Source organism: Pangasianodon hypophthalmus, chromosome 1 (genome assembly GCF_027358585.1).
Source record: "Pangasianodon hypophthalmus isolate fPanHyp1 chromosome 1, fPanHyp1.pri, whole genome shotgun sequence".
In the NCBI taxonomy this organism is placed as follows: Eukaryota; Metazoa; Chordata; class Actinopteri; order Siluriformes; family Pangasiidae; genus Pangasianodon; species Pangasianodon hypophthalmus.
This window is the reverse complement of record NC_069710.1, coordinates 33,043,375-33,065,367: the sequence shown is the minus strand read 5'-3', so window position 1 is coordinate 33,065,367 and position 21,993 is coordinate 33,043,375. Positions and strand designations below refer to the sequence as shown.

Sequence of the window (21,993 nt, the reverse complement as noted above, 5' to 3'; positions counted from 1 at the left end):
GTCTCTACCCTTATTCTGGTTTTTAACTCTTGCCTGTCTTTTGACAGATTATAGATTATCCTAGTTTGATGTTGCCTGCCTGTATTTTGGCCCACTCTTCAAATCTGATTTCTTACTCCAGTTCTAATCACTGAGCTGTGCTCTGAATCGGCATGATGAGGAAAGGCATTTAATGCTCAGCTCAAGTGAAACTCTTCAATGATGTACCTGACATATCATAAAACACAAAGAGAAATGAACAAGAGAATGAGACAAGATGGCAGGTAATAAAACTGAGTGAAAAATGTGTGAAAATATCCCATAAATCGCGAGAATCAGACTTTCATATCGTCTACAAATCATAGCACTCCACAGCACAGCACTCCAGAGTTCCTCGGCTTAGAGCAGCTGCTTTCTAACCTGTAGGCCATGTTTGTGTAACACACACATCATATATAAAATAAAAGTTCATGATTAAAGTTGCATTATCTCTATTTACTCTGCTCTAGAAAGAGCATACAGTAGATCATCACCATGCTTTGGCAAGGAAATCAACAAATCTAGCAAGAGGTAAGTTTACAGGATTCAGAATGGAAAAAAGGTGCAGCATTCAAACAGGATTTGAGAAGTTGAGCTTTCCTGCTAATACATTCCACATAAATAAATACCACATAAACACCCACACAGCCACAACCCAGCCCCCAGTGGAGAGGAACATTCCTTATTAAACCAACTTTACCATGATGCACTTGTTCCACTGTTTCACTCCAACGCAATTCAACCAAGCAGCCAGCCATCCAACTGACCAGGCCTGGCAGGAACACTCCAGACCTCTGAGTCACGGAGTGATGGAGTGGGAGAGTCTGATGGAGAGCCGGGGTAAATCATGAGCTCCTACATCAGTATTTACTGCAGATTAATCTTTATCCCGCTTTAACATGTCTGATTTATCTCCATCTGCAACTGATGAGTAGATTCATATATCAGATTCATGAAGCAGGGAAATCCCTAAACTGAAGCTCAACCTAAACTTTCTGATTATTATTACCATTCAAGTGAAAACACGGAACTGTTTTTATTTCTTTTCTGTCTTTTCGGCTGAATATTTTCACTGGCATCACTAATGAATATAGTTAACTGATGTTTGCTATACACGTGTATAACATTAGCTAAGTGGAACATACACTGATAGATTTTATTTCATATTAATGAGCTCAAAACATTCTCAATTTACTGTGACAGAAAGCAAAAGCGCTACATCAACTTACGTTTCAAGTGGGAAAATTGAGATTAGAAACATTAACACATTACTAATAAGAGATAGGGGAAGGAGGCGGGGCTTCCAGGGTATCAGTTAATACCAGAGAATTCAAAACACCAACGCAGCTGTCAATCATTCCAGATTTATATGTTGATTGGCTTAGTTTTTTTGGGGGAAAACAGAAGACTGATCTTTTTTTGTCTGAGTGATAACTCATAGCAGGGTACTCGGATGGCAAAATGCAGAGTTAGCTTGCTGTCTGAGGGGCATGCAGGGCTCAAAACATGCCTAAAGAACCTCACTGAGGGCGAGAACACACTAGGGTTTTGTTCAAACACACTAAGCACTATGTGAAAACTTGGCGTTTTTATTCAACTGTTTTTACTATGTTTACATGCTTTTGAAAAGTGCAGCCAGTGGCATTTTAATAGTCATATCCAAAAGTTGAAAAAGAAAAAAACCTTTTCAGAAAAGCACTGGGTGATGTCAAGTGTTTCTGTACTGCCTGATCAACAGAACAATAGATTTCACAGCCAGTCCTTGCCAATTGAAGTTTTAAAAATAATGAAATCTGTATACTTAATAATAGTTTTTAAAAATTCTAGGCTTTGGATGATTTTAGAATAAAAAGACACTCTCCAGAGAAAGAATGTTACAGAACAGTTATCAGCATTCTGGGAAACTCCTCTGCAATAATGATAGGAACAAAAATAGTCATCTAGAAACTGAAATCAACAGCAATAAAGATGGCGCCATAACAAAGAGCCCTTCATCACGCTCGGTTCCTAGGCGGTCATCGTCAGGGCTTAATGGACTGCTCAGCCCTGATTCCTATGAACAGCCCAAACCACAGCAAATTCCTGCTCACTTTGATTTTTATCTAACTACCAGTCTTTTGTAGAACCCTAATCCTTCCCTCACGGCCGTCTCTCACTCCTTCTACCCCAGAAGACCTTTCCACTGTTCGTGCCCACTCTGTGGTAGACCTCACGCCTCGGTCGCAGGACTCAGCGCAGCCACCAGCACCGTGAGTAAAGCAGTGATGAGGTCATTATAACTCTAATGAATTATACAGCACTGTGAAAAAAACAAGACATTCAGCAAAAGGTCAACACACAGTCGCATTCACATAGATGTTCACTTGGTCAGGACTGAAACAACGCCCGCTTTTGATTCGCCAGCGTCCTGGAACACGGCCAAGCTGATAGAAGCAAATTCATATTGTCCCTCTGTGGCCTTTTCAGTAAATACAATTACAGAATGGAAGATTGTGCCAGATACATTATCTGTTAAACAAAGCCAAATAAATCGGTTATGCAGCACAAATTCTCTCTACAGAATGTAGAATTGGTTTTTTTTTCATGTTTAATGCAAAGATTAAACAGAAATCTGGTAGAAATACTAATGCACATTCTTTCCTAACTACATTTGCTAGGGTTATTTTTCTGTTATGCTAATAAGATTTTTTTTTAATTTATTTATTGAACACTTTATTTAGAATATCATCAACATTAGAAGTTTTAGAAAATCCAGTAGAACTTCTAAATACTGAATTAATATGAATTGGAAACCTTTGCCTGTATTTATTTCACATGAACATTATATGAAGTATACCTGCCTGTTAGCTTGTGCATGTATTGTCATTATTAATTAAAACTAAGAATTTCAGAATTTTTTTATCTTGTTCAGTTGTGTAATAGTTTCAATTTTATTTTTTATTAGCTTGTAATTTAATTAATTAGAGTTAGGCTAAATATTCATTCAGGTAAGCAAATAAGGCAACTCATATTAATAATAATAATAATAATAAAAATAATAATAATAAGTCTCATAAAGCCAAGTAATGAATATGTATTGTGCTGTTACAGAAAAATAAAGAGCGATAGGGTAGTGTGACGAAGCTGAAGTCACGTCCTGACCACAGCAATCTGCCACCGATTTTATTAAAAAATTTTATTTATTAAAGAACAACATATATTTTTTCAGTATATAATTTCATTCAATGTTGTGTCACGTCCACAAAATGTCTCACTTACGTCATAGCAGCTATAAATGTTAAATAAACGTCTCCTTGCAGAAAACTTCACCATATCAGCAAATATACACATTCATTCATCTGTTCATGTGGCACATCCATCATACACATCCCTGTGAAAGAGCTGTTACTATAGAAACGATAATATATCAGGCAATAACATGGAATACAAGCAGCATGATTGTAAAAAAGTGGGTGGGGCTAAAATGAATTCATTATAAAGGGGTGTGGTTAAGTGTGCTGCTGTAATTATCCAGCAAGTGAGGGAAAATTGCCTTTTCAAATAAACCATACACTGCACCTGTAATTTTTAAGAGCCAGCATGAATATAGGCTGTTAAAGGTTACTTAAAGGTTACTGAGAATGAATTCAACAACATTTTGGAGTTAATTTATCTTTGCAGCTCGTAATTCAGCACTAAAGGATAGTGGGATTGTACAGTGCAGCAGTCGAACACACAAACATATAAACCACAGAGAAGGAACATCCTGTAATGTGTCCTTATAAGGATCAGACCCAGTGGTTATCAGCAGCAAAATATACACACAGTGAAAATGGAAAATAGCTCACGGACACAAGAAAACTTCCAGCCGTTGTCAGTTATATGGGAAAAGTAAGAGTAATTGCTTATGGCTCCCAGTAGAGATCATTATCCAGCCAAAAATCTGGCCTGTACTGCAGAGGGATGCTCACAGCAGGAATACTTATCCACTTTCTCATCTGATCAAAAAAACGTTAGCTTTAAGGCTTGAGCCATCTGGCCTTGGTTTCTGGAGTCTAGACTTATAGTGAATGACACGGTCCATAGAAAGCCTCCAGCGAACGCTCTTTCTGATGTCTGGGTCGACAAATGGATCAGATAGAATCGATTCATTCACTAATCAGAGCCAGATTTCTCCCTAAAACATACACAAAGTAATAATAATGTTTATTATTATTATTATTATTATTATTATTATTACTTCTGGGTTGGTGGAAAACATGCCAAGGAATCTGTTTATGTTTTTGTATCTGCCATTATTTTTAAAAATAAAGGTATGTGAAATATGAATTTGACTTCCATTTTTAGGACCTTAAATTCTTTTGGTCCTGAGGTCAAGCAGTTTCACACGACAGCACGCACATTCTGTAGAGAGAAAACCTGTGGTGAGAGAGAGGAGTGAAGCAGGTCCTGTACGTCACACTGCAACAAACCATCTTTGAACAGAAGTCGAGGTCTGTATCACTTCAATTACTTTATGAGTAAACCAACCTTCCTTCCTTCCTTCCTTCCTTCCTACTTCCCTTCCCTCCTTTCTGTGTATGTGTCCTTCCTTCATGAGGATACTTCCTGCAATCCATCTTTCCTTCCTTCCTTACTTGCATTATTCCTTCCATGCTTTCCCCTCCTTCATCCTTACAGCCTTCCTTCCTTCCTTCCTTCCTTTTACCTGTCTTCATCCTTCCTTCATTCCTTCCTTCTTTCCTTCCTTCCTTCCTTTTACCCTTCTTCATCCTTCCTTCCTTTTACCTGTCTTCATCCTTCCTTCCTTCCTTCCCTTTACCTGTCTTCGTCCTTCCTTCCTTCCTTCCTTCCTAAATTCTTCCTTCCTTCCTTCCTTCCTTCCTTCCTTCCTTTTACCCTTCTTCGTCCTTCCTTCCTTCCTTTCTTTTACCTGTCTTCATCCTTCATTCCTTCCTTCCTTCCTTCCTAAATTCTTCCTTCCTTCCATGCTTCCTTCCTTCCTAAATTCTTCCTCCCTTCCTTCCTTTTACTCTCCTTCATCCTTCCTTCCTTCCTTCCTTTTACCTGTCTTCGTCCTTCATTCCTTCCTTCCTTCCTTCCTAAATTCTTCCTTCCTTCCATGCTTCCTTCCTTCCTTCCTTCCTTTTACCCTCCTTCGTCCTTCTTTCCTTCCTTCCTTCCTTCCTTCCTTCCTTCCTTCCTTTCTTCTTCCTTTTACCCTCCTTTGTCCTTCCATCCTACCTTCCTTCCTCCCTTTTACCCACCTCCGTCCTTCTTTCCTTCCTGCATTCTTCTTTTCTTTCTTTCTTTCTTTCTTTCCTGTTATTGTAATGCTAAATAAATGTCCTTTACTATTAATTAAAATATCCTTCCTTTCTTGTGTGTCATAATTAGAAAAAAGGATCATTTTGGTGTCAGTAGAGAATTTAAGGTCCTGGGTCGGTGTTGGTATTGAACATTTTCAAACCCTATCCATCTCTAACCGTAAGTGAAATATTACAGAGCCTCGTCTGTGGACCTTTCAGAGTTAGCAGCAGTGACTGGGTGAGCTCCGTTACAGTCTCCGAGTGAAGCAGACGCTAAGCAGGCTACCGGAGAGAGAATAAGAGGCGAGCTGACAGTGAACGAGTCCCAGTGTAGTCCCAACCTCAGCGATTAACTAACAAGCCATCCATAAAACTCAGAGTTAACAGCACCCAGAGACTCATAAGCGCATTAATAATATAAGTACAGCTCGTAAAGCTGGCGGTTTATTATCAAAGAAACAAATCCAACATACATGTAAAAGACATTTAAATAAAGACTAAATGTACTGGATAAACTTTATGATGCGAGGGAATCTAGTCAGCCAAAAAGCACTTGATCCCTCACTTCATCTACTCAAGGGATGTTATTCTTCAAACCTTCAGGTCAGGTCAAAGGTCAGAGTCAGCAGCTCTGAAGTCCTGAACGCTTTGTCTAAGTCCATTCACTTCTTAATAATCTTTATTGTGCACAATAGGGGATTGACAGCCTCTTCTTTTGAAGCACAAGAGCACTGAATAGCACCAACTTCCTCTAATAAGCTCTAATAATCACGATGAAAGATCCTGCCAAGAGAAGAAGTCTGCTCCGGATCAGATGAATACCTCAGTGAAGGAAAACCATAGCAACTCAACGCCTGCTCATACACACAGCGTATATGGGTTCTACAATCAGTAGAGTCAATTTTAGAATTAGTAAATAAAAAAAAAAGTATATATGCAATGAATCACATGTGCACTGAGAGATGTTTGAGCATAAACATACAAGCCTCCTGCAGAAAAAATAAAAGTGTAAAAGTGAAAATGTGAAGCATTGTGGGTAATTTTAATTTTCAAAAATCGTTTCGTTCCCTGTACACGTCCCTGTGAATGGGCCGTTTCTATAGAAACGATAACATAGAACAAGTGCATTAATATTAACCTGTGATTTGCAGTCAGAGCTGCTGTTATAGAAAATTAATCAACACCTTCTGACCAATCACAATCCAGAATTGGGGGATAATCTAAAGACAGACCCAAGCGTTGGTGGATTTGATATAAACAGATAATAATCTTCATACTCTCTTTAAGATGTGTTTATTCTGTATGCATTCTGTTAAGATTATCCTGAAATTTTCCCATGTGGAATCACTGAAGTGTCCTTATCATCGAGCTGATCTTATCATATTACTGTTTTGGGTGTTTCGAACCCCCATTGCCCATAAGGCTTTGCTAATGAAAACAAAATACAACCTTAAGAAAAGAAGCTTGCAAAGTCAAATAGGCTTCACCTTTTCTGTCAGAAAATGACTTTCTTTCAGCAAAGAATAAAAAGTAAAAAGTAAAATAAAAATAATAATAATGATAATAAATATTTTATCTGTCTTACCCTGCGGTCACTTTAGCAGAACTAGAAGCCGCTTGTAGTTTGTCTCTTGTGGGCGTGGCTTGTCCAGAATGTTACTTTGCACCAATGAGAAACACTAGAGCTGTATATATCTTCTAAAGCTAACTAGCTAAACACAAATGCACTAAGAGGCACCGACGATCTCTGCTACGTCTTTCCAAGCATTCCTTTTCTTGGTTATGTGGATATGAGAGGATAAGAGGAAACCATGGTTAAAGGTTTTTCTTCCATGTTTGCGTTAAACAGTAAATGGGAACTGATTGCAGGTAGGAAGTTGTGAATGGGGAACTGAAGAAACCTCAGATGACATGCAGCATAGGATCGGTCTGAGGAATCATTTAAGCCAGTTGTTTGGATTTGTCACTTTATGGCGTTATCTCTAACTTGCATAGAACTGAGAAAATATTGATTTAATGTTGCTTGTTGCAGAAATCGCAGCTCTATGTCGAGCTCATACATAGAAAATAAACAGTCTCCTGTCACTTTCATGCTTGCTAGTGTGAACGTACGGTTAAAACAATTAGCATTTACCTACATCATCATCATCATCATCATCAATATTACGTTCATCCAAACACCACAAGTCTGTAACTCCTGATAAATCCATGAAATATTTGATTCTAATGGCGCATCTTCATTCAGACATTTAAACACTACTTCTCCCAAACATTCCATCCTGAAGGCCTATCCTGCTCTCACAATCTTCTCCCGAGAATCTAAAAAACACATACAAGAGGTACAAACACACACAAACTGACAAACACACACCACATCTCTCCAAGTAGGATTAGCGTCAAATAGAACAAGGGCGCAAACGAGAGTTGGAGGAAAGCTAGGCAGCTCTTACCGTGAAGAACGCTCGGAGGAAACACATGACACTGAGCATTCTGAGAGCGTGGTGGGAGAGAGCTCCTCTTTTCCTCTCTCTATCTCTCTCTCACTCTTACATACACACGCTCCCTCTCGCTCTCTGTGGCTGGCCCTAGGGCCTTGTAGCTCACACACACACACACACAAACAACCTGTTGCTATTTTGGATTGGTTTAGTGGACTTCTCAGAGGGCAGCGATCCAAGAGGGAGGAGAACGAGTTAGTGCATAATAATGAGGTCGAAACTCAACTCTCATCCAAACCTTATCTTACAAATATGCTAATTTTTCATGAGCAATGTTCAGGTATTAAATCTGATATCACCAGGACTTAATTTGTGGTCCGGCACCTCTCAGAGATGAAGTGCTCACGTTCTGGGACTTATTTACATGTACCTGCAGCTCTGCAGATTTTTAATAATAATAATAATAATAATAATCATCATCATCATCATTCTGTATGCATCACCTTCCTTCCAAAACTACAGTCGACTCATTTCCATGATGCTCAGTTGCTCGTGCTTGCAACACCATTCACTCGTTCATGCAACATGGATGTGGTTAAAAGAGGCAGCAGATCATGTTATCATTTCTTAAAGAAGGAAGTAAAAGTAAAGGGACAGAATACAATGCGAAAAAAAGCAAGTGAGACATCATTTCTGTTTCTGAAACTTCTTGGCCCATTGCTCGCAAAATTCAAACCTGTGCTGTATAAAGGACACGGTACACAGGACAAGCTTCAATCTGGAAACTTCTATGTGCTCTGCCTAAATAAATAAGTCTCTCTGCAACATTTCCTTGCCATACAGTCCACCTTCTTTATAGCTCCACTCATTACCCCTTTTATCTGACCACATACCGTACAGGTGACTGTTACACTGTACCATTTCTGCACAATGTACAGACCCTTGTATGTACCCTGTGCATCAGTGAGAAGGCACCACCTCTGAGTCTTTATTGATCAATATTTGTAGTAAAGAGGTGTGTGAATAGATTTGTTGCCCAACTGAACTAAAAATTCCTGCCAGATTTACAGATTGTCAAAAGTTTCACTGATTTTCTTCATACTCACATGCTTATCTGTTGATAAATGCCAATCTGCCATAAATTTGCCATACATTTACACAAACTAACGAGTGAAATGTAGGATACAAACGGTGTCCTATAACATGCTATTATTATGACTTAACGATTTCAGATTTTTCCTTTTCACAGTATATCTTTTACTGAAATATTATCACACACGCAGACCTGCTGAATCTCCTGCTCCATTCATCTATTATTTACTTATTACTGATGATCTATAGCTTATTATACAATTGCCCAGGATTTACCAGGGTTTTATCAGACTTATCAGTTAGCCGAAAACACACAACCACACACACACACACACACACACACACACACACAAAAACAACTCACCACTAAACTAAAGTGACAGGAAAAACAACACTGTAGATTGCAGATGTGATAGTCAGAGACGCTGAATGTAGGAGAGAAGCAGTGAGGATAAATATCCCCCTCTGCTGGATAAACAGCGCTGCTGATCATTCATAATCGCACACTACACAAACATTTTTCTCATCCAAGTGCAAATTTCCCTCAAGTATTCATTTCCTTTAAGTTTATTAGTTTAATAGTAAACCTAACATGGCTTCCTCTGGTATAGTTTATCCATCAACTAACCTCTCAGGGTTTCAATTTTAAATAATCTTTTTATCAAAGCGCCTTTTAAATGAAAATTAGTTTCAAATGTTACTGTAGTAATACTCAAGTAATATTTGGAGATGACAGATACACTACAACTCTCTTTCCTCTGTATCAGGACAGATACAGACTTAAATAATCGCTCATCGAACATGACCTGACCTCAAAAAACTCATTTTCAGTCATTTACCAAAATTTTTTGTTTTGAGTGAGGTAGACATGCCTTAATTGGTATTACATTGGTATTAACTGGTATTATATTATATTAATTGGACACATTATATTCATAACTCTAGTACAAAAATAGTAAAGCAGACATCAGACACTGAACATGTCTTTACAATTGATGTAAGAGACATAAGAGAAGTTGTGTTTTTCTGTACTTTGCTGAGCCACTGTTTTCCTTCTCCACACAAGCACATAATATGTAATGTTGTTATTAAGTGTATATCTTTCTCCAGCAGAATCTGCAGAGACTTGCACCAGCTTTCCATCAGGATATATTTCAGGATTTAAATAAGCCTTCTTATTTCTTTGAAATGAAGCAGAGGAAGCAAAGAAAGAATGCAATCAGAATCGGGATTGATAAATGCACCTTTTATCAGAATTTGTATGGGAATTTTGTAGGTCAGGTATCATGGTTTAACTATTTATCCAGTCTTTGCTAATTGTGAAAACAACATATACATTAGATTCATTTGATGATTTTGGTTTGATTACTAGTCTTCTCCACACATTCACTACTTTAAAGCTGCTTTAATCAACAGCAGAACAGGATTTCAGCCTGGCACCGATGGTGAACATTAGCAGAGGTGCAGATAAGCATGAACAGTACATCACTTCTCACAGGACAGCCGTGTCAGCTGAAAACAGTCCTTTTGCCAACAAGGTGTTTCCGCTCGGGTAAAAACAGCCATCTGTTTAGTCATCACTCTGGTTATTTTAACACATGCTGGGCTTCAACTAAGTCATTACCTCTTGTGAATGCCCCTAACATATAAAGATCTGATATCTTACATAGATTCAGTTAGTAGCCTATAATTATGGTCTGAGTATCATAAGGTTAAGATCATCTTAATTGGTGGAGAGGGTGTTCAGTGTTATGCTTGTTCTAACTTTTTAACAGTAATCTTTGTGCTGTGTTGCTTTTGAGAAATTGGGATGTTTTGGGAGCACAACTGCAGAACACAGGAAGGACATGGGGCAGAAATAATGTACTTGCTTCTTTCCACTTGACTGATTTAGAATATGCTGTGCACACACGTACATGTTGTTGTCCTTTCATTCATGTTTATGCCTTTTTGCGTTTGTTCTTGCTAAATTTCTTTTCATCATGTTAAAACGCCTTGCATTACCTTCTCGTTTTTCATCTTTACTCCTGAATTGCTTTGTCCAGCTACTTGTTTTTATTGTTGCAGCAGTGAACTGGATTAACTTTCTCCTGCTGTTTTTTCTTCCCTGGACATTTTGTTCTGGTGCGTTGTTTGGGCTGACTTCCTGCCTTACAACTATGAGCCCTTTCCGAGCTTTCAGCCCATGAAGTTTATAAATGGTGCTGAACATGTGAAAACCCACATTCTCACTCCCTTTTTAAAAATAGCAACTTGTCATGTTAGCAAGAAACCACAAAATGAAAACTCCTCTGTCTGCAGCTTTACCTCTGACTGTTACATAACACTGACACTGGAGACTCCTTAAATGCTCCATAAATGCTAAATAAACATCTTCCTAAAGAAAACTTCACCATATCGATGATTACACGTGTTTTTTTCATTTGTTTATGTGGAATGTCCACTGTACAAGTCCCTGTGAATGAGCTGTTACTATAGAAACGATAACGTATTAGAACAAGTACATTAATATAAACCTGTGATTTGCTCCTGCACTACTGTTATAGAAAGTTAATCAACAACTTCTGACCAATCACAATCCAGAATTTAACAGTACTATGGTTCTGTTATACTGATTCCACTGATATCCTTCTTGCTTATCTTTAACTTGTATCCCATATAATCTATAACTAATAACTTATTTAACTTATAACCCATATAATAGAATTCCTGACTATCTATGTAACTAGAAGAAAACTGTATGTATGCAGAACTGTGCATGGAGCTCCAGTGTCCACAGTGATTCCCGCTTACCCGCTTGTAAGCTGTGGTTGGTGGTCGTGGACCCCAGAGGCAATGACAAGTGATGCTAGCTGAAGTCACTTCCCCCAGAGGGAGGAGAACTACAACATATTGTTCCACGCTTTGGGCCTCTTTCGTGCGAGTGCACAGAGAAGGGGTTATCCTCATTCACGAGAGTGATTATAAACAAGCATGGATCTTTTGTGTTCACTTTGGAGGGATGTGCCGGTCTGCAGGTTTGTCTAGCCTTCTGGTGATTACGAGTACAAAAGAAAAGAGGAATCAATGCCAACCTCTGCTTTGTGACTGACTTCTTTACAGGTTCTTACACAGACTTTCCTTTTGTGGAGGTGCTGAGATTTTGTTTCCTGTGGGAAAGAAGACGTCGCTCACTAGGAGCCTGATTGCGAAAGCAGGAATGCTGATTGGAATATGGTGGTCATATGAAAGAATAAAACTGTCCCACAGGCCCTGTCTTGTTAACCACCAAGACTCAGTGTCAGCTTTTTTAGTCACCTGCACATAGTAAATGACTGACAAGTTGCTACAGGCTGTAGAACCAAGCTGTTCCCCAATATAAAAACTTTTCAGTGTCCTAATCCACACTGGTAGCATAGGAATTGTGTATTGTATAATGGTATGTGGTTCTCCTTGTTGTATTTTGGGGAAATTACTCAGCCATTGCAAATGAACAATCAAGATCCCGTTTCCCAAAGAGGAGACAAAAAGCCCTGAATTATTACCCGAGGCCTTTACAGAAGGCTGGCAGTGAACCAGCTTGGCTGATCTCTTTCTTTCTCTCGTTCTCTCACTCTTCTCTCTCTGTATTGCTAAACCAGTCTCATAAAAAAGGTTCTTACAAAATGTATTTGCAGTACCTTATCAACAAAAGCTCCAACAGTTCTTCTCTTATTTTGTTTCTCTTATTTCAGAAACAAGTGACTGTGATGTCTAAATAATTATAGTTGGATGAGTGATTAAGTTCCTTGTGCTTGACATCACTGATTATGTTCAAGCTTTCTGCTAGCTTCCAGGTCTGATGGTACTGCCCCATAAAGCCTATAGACAGAGTATAGGGCAGCAGAACCAGGCTCTCCCATAGACCCTCTTCACTGAGGGTCTTCCAGGCACTGCTGTAGACTCTGTTTAGTAGGGAAAAGCAGAAACAGGCACTGTTATAGACCCTGTTCAGTGGGGAACAGCAGAACCAGGTACTGCTGTAGACCCTGTTGAGCAGGGAGCATCAGGACCAGGCACTTCTGTAGTCCCTGTTCAGTAAAGATGAGCAGAACCTGGCATAGATGTCAACTCTGTTTATTAGATAACAGAAGAAGCAGGCATTGCTGTATACCCTGTTCAGTAGGCAACAGCAGAACGAAGCACTGCTCCTGACCCTGTACAATAGAGAACAGCTGAATCAGGCTATCCTGTAAACCCTGCTGAGTAGAGAACAGCCAAACTAAGAACTGCTCCAGACCCTGTACAGTAGGGAACAGCAGACCCAGGCACTAGTGTATACCCTGTTCACTTGGGAACAGGAGACCTAAGCACTGCTCTAGATCTCGTTCAGTAGAGGACAGCACAAACAGGCACTTATGTAAACTCTGTTCAGTAAGGAACAGCAGAACCAAGCTGTGCTGTAAACCGTGTTGAATGGGCAACAGCAGAACCAGGCACTGATGTAGACCCCATTCAGAATGGAAGAGCAGAACAAGACACTTCTATAGACCCTGTGCAGTAATGAACAGCAGAACCTGGCACTGATATTGACCCCGTTCATTAGGGAACACCAGAACCAGGCAATACTATAGACCATGTTCAGTAGGAGAAAGTAGAAGCAGCCAGCAGAACCAGACTCTCCTGTAGGATTGTTTCCTTGGTTTGACTAGGGCATAGGGCAAAAGCCTATATCTCTAATTGCATCTTTGTTATGGAATTGAATAATGGAGGGCAAACATAACATGAATGTTCCTCAGTAGTTCATGGCTTAACTTCTGCCACTGGTTAGGAACTTGTGTATAACTAGTTAGGCCCTTCAGCAAGGCCCCTAAGTCCTTCATAAACTGCTCCATGCCCAAGATGCCAATCCTGGGTTTAAAACTTGTGAATGTTTTTTTTTTTTTTCCTGTGAAAAGCATTAAAATATGCAAAGAAAAACATATTACATAAATAAATGGCCTACACTCTTCTATATATTTCATACCAATCCATTTTCAGTCTGCATTATCATCTCATGTTGCTTCTTAAATGTAGTTAATGGTACAAACAATAGAGCAGAAACTGACTTCCAAATCAAATGTTACTGTGAATTTTAATAAACTGCAAATAGCAGACATTCTATAGAGACCTAAAACCAACACACACTTCTCACTTTGAGAGAGAAATGTTTGATAAGATCAGAAATTCCCTGAGTACTTAGCATTTATAATATATTTTTCAAGAATGGACAGGACAATGAAAATGTCTGGGCAAAGAAAGTGTGCACGTTCTCATCGGAAAAATATATCTTATGCCAGACATTAAGTAAGAAAATAATCCAAAAGAACTTTGATCTATGAATGCTGATATGCTTCATGATATAATAATAACTACTGAAGATTAGACTGTTTACCCTCGGTATGAAACATAGATCTGGTCCACAGTTAATTGTTTGTTTTTAATGCAACAGAGAGATGGTTTTATCCCAAGTGATTTTCATGGGCCAAAGTCCAATCCAAACATAGAGCTGTTAAGGGAGCTGACATTAATACAAGTTAGGGTAACAACTAATTTCCACCAACTGGAAACTGAACCACAGTGAAAATGTGAAACACAACACAGACAATAATGCTCAGGATCATACCAGAGAACCTGGAACTGTGAGGCAGCAGCACTACCCGCTGCACCTTTAGACAATAATACAATACGGTGGGGCCCCCTAGTCTGCGGGGGGAGGCGTGTTGCAGTGTCGGTCACTAATATCTTGAATACTCAAGTATCTTTTACAAAATGTTGTAAGGGTAAAGAGTAAGTGAAAGAGTTGGGTGATGTCACCTACAAAGTTGGCTTTGCAGATTCTGTGTTTTTTTACGGTAAATGCCCTCAATGAGACATGACATGAGAGAAAATCTGAAAGACCAAAGATGAGCTAAAATGATGTCCTCAGATTAAAATGTAACCTTAACCCTAATCCAAGGCTTCATTCTTGACTCCTAATTTTTCACATTCTTGCTTGTGGGAGTTGTTGGAGAAAAGCACAGACATGTAACAATTCTAGTTCCCCCCAAAAAAAACATGAGAAGGAACTTCATGTACTTCTTAAGTACTATTTGGATGGGGTGAGCTTTCCAGACATATGCTTGTTAAGTCATGTTGCTGGGGGACATTTGTACTAATTAAGATTAAATGATTCACATAGAATAAGTGAACTTTTGGTGATGTGCATGTCTTCATGATGTACACACATTTCTCACTCCTCGCACCTCATTTTAATACAAACTGGTTGTTTTGTTCTTTGTTCGTTATGTTGGGGACAAGTGCTTATAATATTTTGATCATTAGTAGATCACATGACCATAACATGGCTGTAAACTATACCTGTACTAGGAACGTAATAACTTACCTGAAACCCCTAGACGCATCACTTGGTTTTGTTTTGGTTTCAGAGTGAGCATTTTCATGAGTGTCTTTATATTGAGGAAAAGCGAAAAACCTCTTTTCCCACAGGATATAACACAATGCAATGTACTGTCTGAATTTACCAACAATTTAATTTGGGTCAATTCAGATTGGGTATATATTACCTGGGTTATTTCTACTGCTGGTTGTTTAAAAGGTAAAAAATGGTGTAATCTTTCACGCACAGTCCATATAAAAATTACTAACTAACTAAAATTACTAAAGTGCGGAGATGTGTCTGGTTTTCATACACCCAATGGTTCCTGATGGACCATGATAGTAACAGGAACAACAAGCTTAGCTTAATGGCACATGGTGATCCCTCGTCTGGAGTACCACCAATCTGTTCACCACAATGATTCCCTCACAGCCTTTCAAAGAATACCTAATTACTCAGATCTTCTAAGAGGACATGAACATGTAGATCCTTAAAGAAAGAAAGAACTAGTGGTGTGCAACTATACTGTAAAAAAAAAATAATAATAATAATAATAAAACTTTTGCTGGCATGTTTGGGTTAGAAATTCTTCTAATGGATCACTTGTGATGAAACATTTCTAACCTGATGGGTGTGGTCTCTTCCAGGATTACCTTGCCCCCATTCACAAAGCATGACGGTTTACTGAATGGTTTGATGAGCATGAAAGGCCTTCATGTGTTAGACAGTGCTCTCCACCACCATCATCATCACCATAACACCAACTGAGGGAATAGCTTTAGGAAGAATGGTGTTCATTCCTCCAGTGCAGTTCCAGTAGAATCTATACCAAGGTGCCGTGAAGAGGTTCTGATGGATCATGATGGCCCAAATCATAGCCATGATGTTTTTCCCTAAACATGTGGCCCAGTGGCCTAATGGATAAGGCATCAGCCTCCGGAGCTGGGGATTGTGGGTTCAAGTCCCACCTGGGTCGCTTGTTTAGGAACAGACTTCTGAACTGGTGAACAAAAGGTTGTTTAAATTCAGCACATGCTGTTAGATCTTTGGTCAAGACCTATAACCTTTGACAGCTTGGATTGTATCCTGTCTCACTGTTAAGTAGTGTTGGATGAAAGAACCTGCCAAACGAATCAATTTAATGCAATAATGTTCACTTTGTTCTCCAACGCGATGTGTTGAGCTTTGTACTGTGTTCTTTCAGCTAACGGTGGAGAATTTTGGCAGCGTCTCGCTCTCATGAGAAGTGGGACTGAGTCAAATCCGAGAGCGTGAGAAACCCACTCCAGCACACGAGACGCTCTCACTCCAAAAAACAAAACCCTATCGAATGTTCTTTATTAGCAGAAGAAATCCCCCCCAGACATTTAGCAGAATGCATGGCTTTTTATCTGCTTCCTCTGATCCTGGCCCTTAGTTTACGGACCAGGCAAGTGTGTGAATGTACGCTTTCACAGCCAGGCTTTACATTCGAGAAGAAACTGAGAGTTTCCTCTGTGATCTCTGAAAAGTAGTCTGCACCACATGCACATTGTTGTATACATGTTGTGTATATATTGAAGTGGGTACAACATGAAGCAGATAATCACTTTCACTCATTAGGTCTATTTAGGTCATATAAATGACGACCTGGAATTTGTGGTGTCAGTGCACCTTCTCTCTTCAGCCTATGTACACACTCCTTGACAACACAGTTTATGTAAATATTGTGTGCTAACATGAAGAGGTTAAAATGCCATAACATTTTAGAAGGCTCCACAAATGTGGAAACTCTTAATGAAATTCCTGATGTGCAGCCATTTTTATAGTAGAACAAGTTCAAAACTTTCCATACGTCTGAACCAAAGATAATTGCAAAAACGGCAATTTGCAAATGACCGAAAAATGAGAAGAATTCCTAACCAGATGTGCAAACATACCAGCTTCTAATACAGTTCCCAGACTGATGTTCATACTAAAGCAGGAGGAGAGCATGTACTTAGTTTGGATAAAGGCATGATGTTGGCAAACTCCTGTGGTATAAGAAGAATAAAACACTTAGTGACGTCATGTTACAGGAAAATAATCAACTTCAGCGTGGTAGTAGTAACTCTGCTTCATCACACCACCCTATCACTGATTATTTTACTATAACAGCACAGCACACAGTGGCTTATTCCTTACTAACTTCATCATCTTTGGGAAATCTTGAATGTTTTCCTGCTCTTCCACACTTCATTCAATTTATCAGGTACTCATCGAGCCCTTCATGAAGTGAGTCAAGTGTTACAAGCAGGAACAACACTACAGCGCAGTGCAGCAGGACTAAACGAAGACGTGTGCGTAAAATTGTCTGCTCTCTTCCTCCACTGCAACAGTTTCTTTTCCTTTCACTCGGAGCCTGAATGGTGCAGATGAAAGGCAGCACTGTACTTTGCTTTAAAGAAAGGAGGGAGGATGGATGAAGGCGCCATGGCTGTGCGGGAGGTCTGTGAGAAAAGCCTGGTCCTCTAAAAGCACAGAGCTCTCGTCGTCTCCACAGTAACCCATCAACACAGTCGAGCAATTACGCGTCCGTTCACTGATTTGCATCCAAAGAGAGGCCTTTCGCTCAGCTTCCTCGTCGGTTTTTCTGAACATGGCTGTTTTTTTGTAAAGCAATAAAAAAAACCTCCTGGCTCCATGAGCACTACTTAACACCACGCTTTTGTTTCTTTTCGAGAGGGAATGCCTAATGAAGAGACATGTTACTTAAGCAGCAAACTGAGGAAGGGCACCGGGAGCAATGTTCTGAAGCATGATACCCAACAGACTTCACGTCTGATCCAGCAACACATCGTGAACTGCAGTGTGTTAAAAAGGGTTAAGAATGGAGGGAGTGAGCATGGATTTGTGGCTCACTTTAAAATGCTGGTTTTTGAATATTTTAGGTTCCATCTAGTACCATAAAGCGTTCTTCAGTGTGTCCCTATCTGGAAATTCCCTATCTGTTCTACTACAGAGTGTTCAGAAAGGATACTGAGAAACCTTAACCATCCAAAAACCCCTGAAGAATTTCTAATGCAGCGTTATCAGCATTTACTTAGAGACATAGGCAAAAAAAGGAAAGAAAAGAACAATGAAAACACACCGTGCCAAGCAAACACAAATTATTTCAAGCTTAATAGCTTAACTTCTGCGTTTTCATAAATTGTGCCTTTTTTAAGATAACTGTAAAAACAAAAGGTAGAGAAGGACTGAAATTTTGAAGAACTTTTGACAAAATTTACTTCAAAATATGACTTCCCATACAATGTGAGTTTATTATTTAATTATTATTATTTGTGTTATATATATATTTTTTTTTTATCATTATTTCTTATAATTTATTGCAGTTGGTACCAGACATTTAATTACTTTTTAAATTGTATTATTATTATTATTATTGTTGTTGTTGTTGTTTTTATTTATTTATTTATTTATATTTATTATTTTTACTGTAAGTTACTTCACATTTTTGTAACTGAAACTGAATAAATATAAATAAAAGTGATTTTTACAGTAAGCTATCTGTGTCTTCATTCTGTCCTGCTTTGTCATCATAGTTAATTTCCATTTATTTTCCTGTATTTTTTTCTTTGGCAGCTGTAGTTTTTCTTTAGTGTATCCCTACCTCGCACCCAGTGATTCACTGGAACCCTGGCTCAGGATGCATAAATAAATAATATATTTGATTTTACTCTGCAGCGCTTTCTTTAACTTTGCATTTCATACATGCTACATTATTATAGGAGACTTCATTTTGTGTATTTTTGTTTAAACATTTGGTATTTGACTAGGAGCCTATTATAATAATATTGTTCCTGCACTGACGTGTCATGACACACTTCCGCCCCAAACTCCACTCCTCCATCTCTCCTCTGTTTCTGTGTGGTCTGTGTGTGACACAAATCGACTGGTAAAGATCGTGTACCCAACAAATCTTTCGTTTTTCTCTGCTCTGATTTTTGTTTTTCTCTGCTCTGATTTGAATGTGTGTATTAGGAAGCAGTGAGCCATGAGCTCATTGCCACACACACACACACACACACACACACACACACACACACTCACACCGTTAGAGCCTGTGAAGACAATAGTAAATGAATAACATTCCTCTATTTCACTGAAGTGAGTGAGCTCTGACACGCTCAGCTCTAAACTAGGACACGTTATTTTTTCAGTCTGGACCTCTCTCTGCTCCTTATTTAGTTCTCCAGCTCAGCGATTCTGACTCTGATTAAATAAAACCTGAGCAATTTCAGAGCACGCATAAACACACCTAATTTGGCCCTCAAACTTGCTGATCAGTGTTGGATTACCGCCGAAAAGCCTGGTAGATAATAATGGAAATAATGGAAAGTTCAAATCACAGAACTGGAAAAGAGCCAGTGTTGCGCTTTAAGCCCTCATGTGCTCAGCTCTGTGCTGGAATCGGTCCCAATTTCAATACTGTTTCAGTGAAGAAATGTGAATAGAAATCATCAGACCATGTGCCTGCTGCACGTACTGTGTGGTAGCTCAGTGGATAAGACGTTGGCTTTCGAACTGTTGCTGATTGGAAGGTTGTGAGTTTAAAACCCAGCACTGCCACTGTAGGGATCTTGAGCAAGGCCCTTAGCTGCTCAGTAGTATAAAAAAATTGTAAGTTATATGTAAGTCACTCTGCATAAGGGTGTCTGCTAAATGCTGTAAAAGTGTAAGGAGTAAACCACTGTGTGTGGTGCTGTTATAGGAAAACAATCAGTGACCGTGGAGTTACTGTTCCCACTCTGAAGTTTATTACTCTCCTATAACAGTACAATCCCAAATGTTTTATTCCTCTTATACCACAGCAACTAATCAATGATTGCAATTTTTTTCTTAACTAAAGAATGGCATCTTATACTTTTTATCTGTTTATAATTACACTAATGTTGTCGAAGATACACAAAACAAATTCCTGTTCTGACTTACGTTATAGCAGCTATAAATAGTCTTTCCTTCACCAGCTTCTCTTCTTTCTCTCTCTTGAAGTAAATAAGACAAAAAAAAAAACACACAGCTTGTCATGTTACCGAGAAATCGCAAACTTAAACACAAACTTAAAGTTACAGCGTTTCCTCTGACTGTTACAAAGCGCTGACACTGGAGACTCCTTCCATACATGTTAAATAGACACATTTCTCCTTATAGAAAACTCATTAGAATATGGTGTAAACTTGCCAGGATTTTGAATAAATTATTAATTTTACACTTATTAGAAGTTGTAAATTTGACACGTGTTAAATTCTGTGCAAATCTGAGATCCCATAAATGCAGTCACTCATTACTTCCATTCCCTATTCGACCCCAGCCGTTGTAAGCAAATCCACTGATAGAAGAAAAGAGAGAAGTTTTTCCCGCCAAGTTCATGTGCAGCTGGTGTAAAGGACGCTCGCCTCAAGCCTTCCTCAGCTCTGACATTAAAACCCTGAGCTCATACCCTTCAGATTAAGCCACATTAAACACAATTGGACCGTTTCCACCGCTCCTGCTCCTCTAAACATGCCTGAACTGGGCTTCGCTCTGCATGTTCGCTTTAAAAATCTGCCCTCTTTTCTGCACCCTATCTTAAAGCTGCACTTCACAGTGAGTTTAGCCTCGGGATAGAGAGTTAAGCAAGCATTCGTGGCTTTTTACGGCTTTATTGACTACTGCAGGTGAGATCCGTAGCGGCAGGTTGATGCATTCCTATTAGGAGATAAATTCAAATGATCTACAGTGACATCACTCCTAAAGTGATAATCCAGGCAAATATGAAACATACACCATGTTCCGCTTTAACCCAAATGTAGACATGCACTGGAGCTAGAAGGTGAATGTAGCTGATATGAAGCGTATAGCTGCATTGTGCATTACCATAACACCATTTATACTTACATCTTTAACAACATTTATACATACATCAAATTTAATTCCTAACAAAATTGTAGCTTTATTATTATCTCAATCAATTCATCACACAATCCCTACTTTAATTCTTTGGCCACGCCCCTTCCCTGAGTCTGATTTTAAGCCATTTTTCTTAGCAACTTAACAACAAATCTGAGGAAAAATGTTAATATTCTCAGCAGTTTTATTTTGTTCCCATTGTCACCATGCCTCTGCATTGTTCATATGGAAGACTTAATATAGTCTAGCTAAATTATTAGCTAGGTAATTCCTCTGATATTACACTTACAAATCTCTAGAGGTGAAGTAAAGGCAAAATATTTTAAACACAAGTAAATAGTAGATGTGCATGTTTCAGATAAATCACAATATAAAACAGAATTTTTTTACCTTTAAATATAATCATCAAACTACTTTTTTTATTTTTACATTAATTAGTTTATCTATTTAATATCGCATGCTTGAAACATTCTTTTCCATGATAGGTTATAAAAAATGTACATTTTAGTTCATTCATTCCTGTTACCTAAATTATACAGTAGATACATTTTTAAATAAGATTTTAAATTTTTAAATAAGTTTCAAAATTATGCAAAAAAAAAAAAAAAAACTGTTACTTTCAATAATGTTGAAACAGGAAGAAAACTTGTAAAATAAATATATATATATGGGATTGTTACATGAGATTAGTTAACACATTTTTGAATGGATGTTTTAAATGAATGTTTTCATCGAATCAATGTTGGAAATTTCTTTTTTAAAAACTAGTTTAATTTGTAGGAGTTACAAAGACTAAGTGTCACTATAATCACAGAAACACTCAGCTAGTTCAGTTATTAGCTGGCTAGTACTCAGTGTCCATGTTTCCAGA

At 38.6% G+C, this 21,993-nt stretch overlaps 1 protein-coding gene and 1 non-coding gene across 6 annotated transcripts in view; one reads left to right on the top strand and one right to left on the bottom strand.

The window, feature by feature from the left end:
* Nucleotides 1-21,993, bottom strand: part of LOC113547560 (rho guanine nucleotide exchange factor 4) — a 118,872-nt gene that overhangs the window by 78,013 nt on the left and 18,866 nt on the right. The window contains exon 1 of one of the 5 annotated variants that reach the window (XM_053235258.1): nucleotides 7,757-8,045. The exons of the other annotated variants lie outside the window; for them this stretch is intronic. Coding sequence (XP_053091233.1) covers nucleotides 7,757-7,795 — 39 coding nt within the window. The 5' untranslated portion in view covers nucleotides 7,796-8,045. Of the gene's footprint in view, nucleotides 1-7,756; nucleotides 8,046-21,993 lie in introns of those variants that run through there. 5 annotated transcript variants of the gene reach the window in all.
* On the top strand, nucleotides 16,116-16,188 carry trnar-ccg (transfer RNA arginine (anticodon CCG)). The gene has a single exon. It is a non-coding gene; the product is annotated as a tRNA-Arg (tRNA).